Consider the following 10,657-nt stretch of genomic DNA (forward strand, 5'->3'; position numbering starts at 1 on the left):
AAAAGAGAAACTCCTGCATTATAATGACTTTTTTCTGAAGACTTGATGCGCTTCTCCTTTTAATCCCGTCAGTGTCACCGAGTGTGTCCAACACTGAAGCGCTTCCCCGTTAACCCGATGACTCCAGACAATTAGTCTGATTCGGTACGCACTGACGCTGACCACGGATCCATTTAAAAGTTCTTCTCTTGAGGCAGGTGGTGAAGCGTGAAAGTCAAGTATAACTACATCCGGCGGCCCAGTGGGTTTTTTCTTCTTCTTCTTTTTTTTTTTTTAGTGTAGTCCAGAGGCCCCCAGGGGTCCATGAGGGGCCAGAAGCGAAAATTGAGGAAGAGTTTAATTTCATAGTTTGATCAAAGGCTTCACTCTACTCACTGCAGCTATCACTGTATACATTATATATGCATAGATATACTGACAGACAATTTACTTGGAATAAAACCAACATCCATTTTTTTTTATATATATATATATAATTCTGAAAAACAATTGCAAAGAAAAGCGATGTGAAAATGCCCTGCAGAGTGTTTTCCTTCACTTTCAATTTAATTTGATTTTTTTTTTTTTTGCTTCTCAGGGAGGCCAGAGGCAGCTTGCTGATCTGACAACGGCCCTAAAATGTTACACCCTGCTAATAAGAGTCCTGTTCCCCACGGCTGCAGACACAGAAGGCAGCGGAGATATAATTTGGGGCCCAAAGCAAAAAAAAATCTGCAAGTGCAGTAATGACATTTTACAAGTGAGGAGTAACTGAGGTACAGTGCGACAAGACAGAGACGTTTTATTGGCAGGCCTCTGACGTCTCTTTAAAAAGTCTTTGAACCCTTCCGAGCCGCCGTCCTCCTCGGTCCATATCCTCTGCCGTTCGTGGAGCTACGGTCAGATTAAAAGTCATTATGGTGTCGAGCCGTTTTTTAATATCCCTCCTGACCCGGTATTTGTTTCCCCCGGAGACGAGTCTTCAAAGCCCAGCGTTAAAGCAGCGCGGCGTGGATTAATGCTGTCCACTTTTCTTTATTTCCTCCGGGAGCCCGGGCAAATTTCAGCAGTCAAAAGACAGCAGCGGAAGCAGATATTGGGACTTAATTTATTCGTCCCTCTGTATTTTGTGATTATGACCAGAGCCCCACTGACAGATGGTGAGCCTCTACGGGAGACGCTTGCCAAACACTTCTCGTGTTGTTTCACTATCTTCTTTAACTGCCGCCATCATCATTTGTAAGTCATGTTTTTGTGGAGATGCTCACGAAAGAAAATCTTAAAAAAAAAAGTCCCCTTTTCAAGACACTTTGCTTTAAGATTTGTTAATTGGCAGTGATGCTCTGAAGCTGTTCATCACTACCTATTAATGCACCACAATGAAGGTTCATTCACACTGCAGACAGTTAGAGTTTGGGCACAGCAGAGGTTTATGTTGCTCGAGTCAAAAGGTCTCAAAATAGAAGTGGGGTAATAAAATGGTAGGTCCAAGTGTCGAAGCGTCGAAACTACCGTTATTTTGATTAGTCAGCAGGAGAAGCACAAGTGTAGCTAATGACGCTAACGAGTCGGTTCAGTGAACCGGCACAAACTAAAAAGCAAGCAAGACCACCACGCATAAAAATGTTAACATTTATTGCCGTTTCTGAATACCGCACTGAAAGCAAAAGCATTCAGAGTATACACAGAAATTATACAATTATATATGGTTTCACAAAGGCAGTGAACACATACTGTATTACAATCTACAAAAATCTACTTTACAGAAATTTAAAATTCTAAATATCAAAAAGTACAGCTGCAGAAACAGGTGTAGAGCTGGAACCAGAGACTGCTCCATATTATCGGTCGGTGAAACAACATGGTGACATCACAATACAAAGAAAGCAGAAGTCATCTTTGTACTTACAGCTGGTTTTGTAAACTACAACTGGCAGACGAAACCAAAAAAAAAATTAAAAATAATAATAAAACGTACTCCAAAATAACTAATTGAATTGAAATGATCATATAAATTATGGTGGTTTTATGCATCCAAAATATATCATTTTACAGAAGACGCCTCAAACAAGGTAGCATGTCATTGTATTGTTAGTGGGATTGGTAGTGTATCATTGCAAAAAGAAAAAAAGAAACATGGTTAAAATATTATAAGGACACAATGGAGAAAAAAAAAAGTCTCTCATCTCATAAGGATAGAGAAATCAATTTTAAAACAATGCATGTTCTCAACAGCCTGGTGGAACTTGGTGGAGTAATAATATAGTGGTGGTGGGGGGATGGGGGTGTAAATTCAGTCAGGAGCAGAAACGGTGGTGGGAGCTCAGATCTTTAAACCATTTCATAAATAATCAGGGGCTGGTGTGGCTCTGCTCTGACCCTGGCAGCGTAGCACACCAGGCGTACAAAAACATCGACTGCCAATCTTGTCACGAGGTCCGAACGGTTGGTGAAAAAGAACCAGACCACCCCAGCATCCGAACAACCCCGTCAAACATAAAAAAAAAAGAAGAAGAAGAAGAAGAAGAAGAAGAAGAAGAAAGAATCCAGCTGAGAAACTCAAAACTGCTGAAACCAACCCCGTTTTAAGGGAAACTTTAAAACAGAGGATAAGAAGATCAATAAAATATTCCAGTTTAAAAGAAAGAAAACTTCAAATGAAAATTTATTTGTATGCCCACATCAATGCCAGGTAGCCATTTTGGAGGAGTGTCCAAAAAAGTGGGGACGAGGTGGCGTCCGTCCTGTGTACGAGGTATCGTTGTCCTCATTCCCAGGGACAGTCACGCTGGATTCAAGGACAAGCTGGTTCATGGTCACACATGGCTGCAGGGGGAGGGGAGGAGGGGGGGTTCAGTCTAGTCCTGCTCCATGGGCTCCTCAGTGGTCCCAGTGTTCAAGGTGGCACTTTCCATGGCGCCCTCTGTAGGAGGTTCAGACGTACTGCTGGAGGGAGCGAGAGCTATGTCTTCTCTGGTCGCTTCTAAACTCTCCTCTATGCTACAGCTGCTGCCGCTGCTGCTGCTGCTGCTACTGCTGCTGCTGCTGCTGCTGCTGCTCACTGGGTCGCTGTTGCTTTCCTCGCTGTCCCTGCTGGTCTCGGGACTCTCCAGGACGCCTGCGGGCGCCTGCTGCTCTGTCTGATCCATGTCGCTGCCCTCCTCCTGGGAGCCACACGGCACCTCCCGCTCGGCCCGCTCCGCCTCCGGACCGGAGCTCGCACACGCCTCGGCCTGCGTGCTGCTCGTTGGTTCTGTGGTGCAAAAAAAAAAAAGACCCGATTACGGACCCAAATATTTCCCCCAACGATTCGGGATAAATGAACGACTGCTTCAGGCAAGCTTCCTTTCGTTGTTGCAGAAAAGCTAGATCACATTTACATTTTTAGACCTATTTAAAGTGTGTGTGTGTGTGTGTGTGTGTGTGTGTGTGTGTGTGTGTGTGTGTGTGTGTGTGTGTGTGTGTGTGTGTGTGTGTATATATATATATATTGTTATTAAGACTACCCACATTGGTATAAATGGGGTGGACACAATTATAGAAACAAGAACACACCTGTAGCTAACAAACTGGCTACCGAGTGTAATGTGCAGCCAAATAAAGTGTGATTGCAGCATCGCTCACATTTTCCATTACCTACCTGAATGAACTCGGCTTTTTTTTTTTTAAGAAAGTGTTAGTACATACCATAATTTCCCCTCAGTAACGCATCACAAACAAACCAATTAACACACGCGGCACGTAAAAGAAAACCCAACAGTACCTTGGTCCTCGGCGGCGGCGGCACTGCTGGAGGCTTCATTCTCCTTGCCGTACCCAGCCTTCTCCTCTTCCTCGTCCTCCTGGACCATGGCTTCTGCCTCCTTTGAGAGGCAGGTGGCGTGTAAAGGCCTCAGCGTGTCCGCCTCCTGTTCTTCCTCGTCGTCCTCCTCGTCGTCCTCGTCCTCGTCGTCCTTGCTGAACTTAAGTCTCTTCACTTCCTGCTGCTCGGATTCCATGTCCTCTTCCTCGTCTTCTTGGTGTTTGTTCTTCACCGAGCTCCCCAGGGAGCCTCCTGACGCCGACACCTCGCTGCTGGCGAACAAGAAAGGAGAAGCAGGAGATACAAAACTGTGATTCCAGCGGGTTTGAATAGATTGATTGGTTGGTGCGTTATAGCCTCCGACATACCTGGAGTCTTTGTCGTCGTCCTGCTCTGTGTTGAGGTCTTTGTCGTCTGTGCTGTCGGGGAGGCCGTTGGCTGCTAGTGAGTGGGCCAGAGACAGTTTCGGTCGGTTCAGCGGCCGGGGAGTTCCAGGACCGTTCACTTTCCTAATAAAACATCGGAACATGAGAAAAAAAAAAAAAAGACTGAAAAAAATAACATTTTAACAATAATGACAAATATCTTTCTTGTGTGTATTTTAGGATGAAGGACCACATCTGTCCCCAACGCAACCTCTCTGTAAAAGCAGATGTGTTCCCAGGAAGCATCACTCCATTCATTCTGTTGACAGCACTGCATCCATTTTTTCTGCACAAGCAAAAAAAAAAAAAACAACCTTTAAAAACACGATTCACCAAAACATGATATTCAGTTCAGTTCAATTCAATTCATGAGACACTTACTCTGAGGTTGGGTGAACACAGCTCACCACCATTACATTCTGGACAGAAACAAGAATTCATGAATGAGTGATAACAGGTGAGCGCAGGTTAAAAATTTAAGGAATGAAAAAAAAAAAAAAAAAAAAAACAGCCACGATGATTGAGGACGAACCTTCTCCACCCCCCGAAGAAACTTATCTGTTCCTGTGTAGTTCCTCTTGGGTTCTGTGAGAAGCTCGCACAAGCGCTGGATCGTAAATGGAATTCTAAAAAGTGAGAAAACAAAGCAACAGATTGAAAACACAGTGAATGGGAAATGTGTCATTTAAGTGGTCTTCTATACTAATTTGCACATTTTGTTTCATTCTTTTATTTTGTAAATTTACTACTACTGTAGCACGATTACATGACAGATGTCAAATAATTGCATTTGGGATCATTTATACTTATTAAACATTTCACTCAAATTACATCTAACTTTTACAAAATTATTACTTTCATAATCAATTAGACTTGGTCTATAAAATGTCAAAAACACATAAAATATCAATCGCAAGTTCCCAGAGCTCACGGTGTCTTCTTCAAATATTCAGTTTACTGTCATATAAAAGAAAGAAAAAGCAGCAAATCCTCATTTTGCATAAAAAACTCAAGACAATCAATTGATTATCAAACTTCTTGTCGGGCAATTTCCTGTTGATTCAAGCCTATTTGACGTAGTCATCACTTTGGTTCTATTACTTTAACAGAGGACATTAATGAACACCTGACCTGTTAGGAACATTTACAACTTCTGGGATCATTAAGGGGCTTAATTATTATATCTTCCATCACTGTTGAATATTTATAAACAATCTCATTGGGTAAATATTGTATGAAACAACCAATGCCAATAGTCAACACCACACTATCTCCAAATATATTCCAAAATATACAAACAGAAAAATAGATATTCTCCGTATAGCAAAGTCTGCGTCACAAGATGACAACTGTTCTACTTCTGGAACACTGCAGAGCGCACCACATGTCAGCAACAACCAACCACAGCCAGCAGACATCTTTTCTTGCTTCAGTAAGTATCGGTAGAAGTTAACATGTTTAGTGCAGGGCTACCGGGAGCTTTAGAATCTGTCTCACCTGCTTCACCCTTTCCATCCATCACATCATCACGACATCTGGTTGTGACGTCGGCCAAATTGAAACCGTTAAATGGAGCAGTAAAGCCACCATAAGGGAATTTACTGAGCAGGAAATCAATTTAATCTTTGTTTTGACTTTGTTCAATTTAGTCAGTGAGGTTTACTGTCATCATGGTGGCGCCCAGGTTTTGGTTGGATAGTAACGGCAGGGGCGACAGGAGTGAAACAGCCTTGGATAAAAGCGGCACGGCTAGTGTTTACCGCGTGTTTTTAGACGCAACATGTAAACAGCCCCTTAGACTTCCTTTGACCGGTTGATGTAGACGCTGTCACAAGCCTGCTCGGTTCCCAGTAGGTGAGACCAAACCCCTCAAGATGGGCTGGGTGTTAGTTATAGTTAGTCTTACTAGGTCTGGGTTAAGCTCCGTTCTACACCAGTGTGTCTCTGGTCTGCGTTCTCATATGAAAATGGATCCGAGGAACCTCACAATCAGGTCTTCTCTTGCGTCACATCACCATCATTGCAGAGGAATAACGTGTCAGTAGATAGTCTACAGCATGAGTAAACTGAGATTTATGTCACCCATGAATCATTGTTTTGCACCATCACTGACACATTGCATGGTGACAAAAATGGGCATACTGAGCAATTTTACAGTCGTAACACAGGATGAAAAACTTCATAATAATTATGTTGTAGAACAGATGTATCCAGACAAGTTATATCTGGCTTCTCCATCCATACAGTCAGTCTGCCACCATTACTGTCTCTCACACACATGTGGTATTTTAGCTGGTCACCTACCCATTGTAACCCTTCACAATCTTCAGGATTCTCTCCTTCATATCTTCAAATGGAATGGACTCCACGTTGGGATTGGCGGGACCTCTTTGCTCCGGTGCTGAGGCGCTAAAGTCGTCCATCACCGTCTCCAATTTAAACAGGAAGTAGTTCTTAAATTGAGACCATTGAACCCTAGAGGAAAATGGTAAACAGAATAGGGATCAACACATTAGTATACAGGATAATCTGGGTTGCATGCAATGGTTGCATGTCACATAGGCTATGGAAACGTGTTGATCAGGAAGAGGCAACAACATACAGTTGCACCGACATCAAAATTGCACGATAAACTAAGAAAATATAAATCCTGCAAATTCTGTATAATCATTTCTGCTGGACCTTTGCTGCACATTTACAAAAGGTTATGAACACAGCTGTATAATAAATAACAACATATACGGGTGTTGTAGTAACGTTAGTAATTGATCTGCTATGTTCACTTACATGGTCTCTCCAGTCTTGGCAATGTGACATAGAAACTGTTCCAGAAGAGGAGACGACTCCGACTTTGCTTTCTTATCGAAATCTGAGGAGAGAAAAACAAACACACAGCGACATTACATTGTGTACTTTAGCCTGATCAGAGGAGGAGGACAGGCTTTGATTTAACCTACAGTTTTTAATAACTCGGCTGTACAACTTAGGGTGTTTTGGCTACATTAAGCACACTAAACGAAGCTTGTTCAGCGGGTCTCTGGCGACACTTCGGCTGATAACATTGTCCATTTAGCTATTTACATAACGTAACGTTAGCAGGCTAGTGGGGGCTATCCATCTAAGCAAGGTCCCTATGCTAGCTATAACTAGCTCAAGTTTAACGCACTGTGGCTAGCATGTGAAGTTAGCCGGTAAAAACAGCAGTCTACCGATTAGCCGGTGACACCGGCCAGTTATTTCATCTCAAAACAATAACGTCCGTCAGGAAATCAAATCAAATTATATATTATTAAATACATATGCGTTCGGAAGTACGGATAAAGAGTAGCATCAGTTTAGTTAGCTTTCTTCCCCTGGCTAATGAATTGGACAGAGAGCAAACCATTTCCGTAAAAACCGCTTGTACAGTTAGCGTTAGCTAGAAGCTAGCAAGCGACATTAGCTTGTTAGCTAGAATCCGTGTGCCTTTTTTTTTTATAATATAGCGAATTCGGAGGCACGCGTACAACGTGCGGTCTCGATAAACACCACATCTGTCGAAGTAAACAGAAGTGACCTCTGAGCGCCTCTTGAAGCGAGTCAATTTCCATCACGCCGTTGCTCTCTTGTCAGTCTAGTGGGTGTAAAGAAGCAGACTGGTCGTTTAGCTGCTGCTAGCTATGCTAAGACCGCACAGGCAAAGAGGAGGGAGCATTTTAACATGGCGCCGTGAGGTCACTGCCTGTTCAGCAACAGATAAGGCACGAGCGACATCATCATGGAAAGAAAGACACAAACAATAATTGATTATAACAAAAATAAAATAAAAAATAATATAGCTATATATATTTATTAAGAGGTATAATGAAATATGACTACAAATAAATATAAACATCTAATGTTATTATATATAAAGCACTGCAATGGCAAGAGCAACATCATTATGGAATAATAACCTATAAAATAAGAAACAAGTAATAACTGATTATAACTAAAATAAATAACAATAATAATTATAATAATGAAATATGACTTCAAATAAATATAAACATCTGAAGTTATTATTATTAAATATATACTGTATTTCTTGTAACAAAAATAAAATAAATAACAATATTGCAATATATTTATTAAGAGGTATGATGAAATGGGCCTACAAATAAATAATATATATATATATATATATATATATATATATATATATATATATATATATATATGGATGCAATGCAATGCATGTATGGACTTACACTGGGTTACTTTCCGATACCGAGTACCGATATGAGTTAATAATAACTTCACAGTGCTAATAATGACTTTGAAAACATGTTTTGTTTTTATCAAAAGTTCCTCACTTTCTGACTGTAAGAAATTCAACCTACTGAACCCGCGCTCTTCGGCAGGGATGAAGGTGTGGTCCAGATGTTTCCCTGTTTGAGCTCTTAAGAAGATGGTTTCAGGGTCTCAGGAAAGCTTTTTCTAATGGTTTGTTTATTTTGGGCCTGAAATATTATGCTGAGAAGAAGACTGTACACACATTAGTGAACTTTTGGCTGGTTCTGCCAAGTTGGCCCTCTGGCTGACACACAGGAACTCAGCTCAGAGTGCCAGCAGTGTGGTACGCCAGACTGCTGAGGGTGGAATACATTTATTATCAGATGATAGACAGTGTGCAGGCCTTTAGCCACACACACATTTCTGTGTTTGGACGGCAGGTTTTGTTGCATTTTATCCCTGAAATGGTCCAATAAAGGGGTTTTGAATATGGTTTCTTTTGTCTCGATGCTTTTTGATGTTTTGTGTGGAACACTTTGAATTACCTTGTTGCCGAAATGTGCTATATGAATCTTTTCTTGCCTTTGGGGAGATGCAATTGGGAAACTAGAGGAGCTAAAAAAAGAAGAGTGAGCGGAGCGAGGGGATGCTGTACGAGGAAGACCACGGGTCCCAGACAGGTGAGGAGCCAGTCTGGGAGGTTGGTGCTGGGATCAGAGGACTTCCTCACATCACATATTGAATTTAAAGGATCGGTGCCTCAATGCAACAATACTTCATTTAACGTAAATGTTGTGCAAAAAATGATACATGATCAAAAGAATAGAACTGTACTCTGCAGAATACGTATCTCTGCCAGGTGTGTCTGCAACGACCACTGCTGCATTGTTTGATTGAATGAATGAATGTCTGGAAGACTATGAAGGAAACATAGCAATAAAGTACTAACCTAAATGTGTGATGTTCAGGTTCTGTGGAGTCCTTGGCCTTCTTACCGTGCTTCTCAGAGGGCAGACTGCATCCTTTAAGCCGAGGTCACAGGTGAGGAGACAGTCTGGGACGCAGGATGAGCCGAGGGCTGCTGGACCCGTTTGGGGTCTGGAATGAGGACACTTGTCCACGAATAGCGCCGGTCCATCTGAAGGTTAAAAAACAAACACTGCTTCACATCATGACTTTCTCAAGTGGTTAAGTGAATTATCAGTACAATACAATACAATACAATACAATAATACTTGTACTACTGAGAGTAAATGTCATGCAATAAATATTACAAGTACAATACAAGTGTTTGCAGTTTGAAAAAACAGTAAAGTGCCAAATGTCTGCATTTCTTTCAGTGTTACTATTTACAGTGATAAAGTTTAATTCTACAGAATAAAGTTTATCCTGTAATATGTCTGACTGCAGAATCTTGTGCAAACTAATTCAAATTACACCTGAGATGGACTGATATCAAATATAATTATAGTAAACGAGCAATATGAAGGATTGGGCTGTCCAGAGATCAAAGATTAAACGGATTTCTCAGGCGTTTATTTGAAACATTAATATGTGCATCTGCCTACGTATCCAGTTATAGTTAATATCAGTTATAAATGAGTCTGGAAGCGTTGATACAGTTTACTTATATTTCTACACAAAGGTAACTTTTACAGAGCAAAATATAGGCCAGACTTTATTCAACAATGTCAATTTGAAGCTCTCTTGCGAATTGACAAATGCTCTGGGCTTTTTCTAGAAAAATCGTGCGAGTAGTTTCACACACTTCTCTTCTGCTGTGTATTTATCAGGGCACAATGACATAAAACTGACCCATTTTTGAACGTTTTGTGTGGAACAGCCTCCTCATTATTGCTAAATTGATGTTCCCAATGAGCCCGACATGGATTCAGGAACTGAAACTGGGTTTAAAGGATTTGTTTGAAACACTTGAGGCACAGAATTGAGGGGAAATCTTAACCTGTTCTGTTTTGCCTCAAACATTAAAATGTCTTACATCACTACAATAAGCGATTGGTGAAAACTGGTTAAAGTCCAGTATCAAAACAAATCAAACTACATCTAAACGCAGGTTGTTGCGTCAAGACAAATCTTTTGTGTTGCGATCGAACAATGCGTCTCACCTTTTTATCCGTTTGCAGACCGTCGGTACGTTTACATTCCCATAAATTGTGTGTGCGTGCGCGCGCGCGCG

The 10,657-nt window shown here is 41.4% G+C and overlaps 1 protein-coding gene across 2 annotated transcripts; it reads right to left on the reverse strand.

Moving 5' to 3' along the window:
* Positions 1–1,597: 1,597 nt before the first annotated feature.
* ppp4r2b (protein phosphatase 4, regulatory subunit 2b) lies at positions 1,598–7,878 on the reverse strand. Of its 2 annotated transcripts, none has more exons than XM_068708030.1 (9): positions 7,763–7,878; positions 6,994–7,075; positions 6,511–6,681; positions 4,739–4,832; positions 4,588–4,625; positions 4,418–4,492; positions 4,150–4,290; positions 3,743–4,050; positions 1,598–3,232 (listed from the first exon to the last, which is right to left on the reverse strand). In XM_068708030.1, the coding sequence occupies exons 1-9, from the start codon at positions 7,794–7,796 to the stop codon at positions 2,838–2,840; spliced, it is 1,338 nt and encodes a 445-aa protein (XP_068564131.1). In that variant the 5' UTR covers positions 7,797–7,878; the 3' UTR covers positions 1,598–2,837. The 2 variants fall into 2 exon arrangements, with proteins under 2 accessions (XP_068564131.1, XP_068564130.1); XM_068708029.1 differs by having other exon boundaries at positions 3,743–4,053.
* Between the last annotated feature and the right edge of the window lie 2,779 nt (positions 7,879–10,657).

This window comes from Cebidichthys violaceus, unplaced genomic scaffold (genome assembly GCF_023349555.1).
Source record: "Cebidichthys violaceus isolate CVI_PGR_0920_01 unplaced genomic scaffold, fCebVio1.0.p SCAF_130, whole genome shotgun sequence".
NCBI lineage: Eukaryota > Metazoa > Chordata > Actinopteri > Perciformes > Stichaeidae > Cebidichthys > Cebidichthys violaceus.

Coding starts and splice junctions, on each gene's coding strand:
- ppp4r2b (XM_068708029.1), bottom strand. CDS start 7,796: ATGGAAATTGACTCGCTTCAAGAGGCGCTCAGAG. Junction 6,682..6,993: donor GCCAAGACTGGAGAGACCAT/GTAAGTGAACAT, acceptor ATTTTCCTCTAG/GGTTCAATGGTCTCAATTTA. Junction 3,233..3,742: donor CGCCGCCGCCGAGGACCAAG/GTACTGTTGGGT, acceptor TTTGCACCACAG/AACCAACGAGCAGCACGCAG.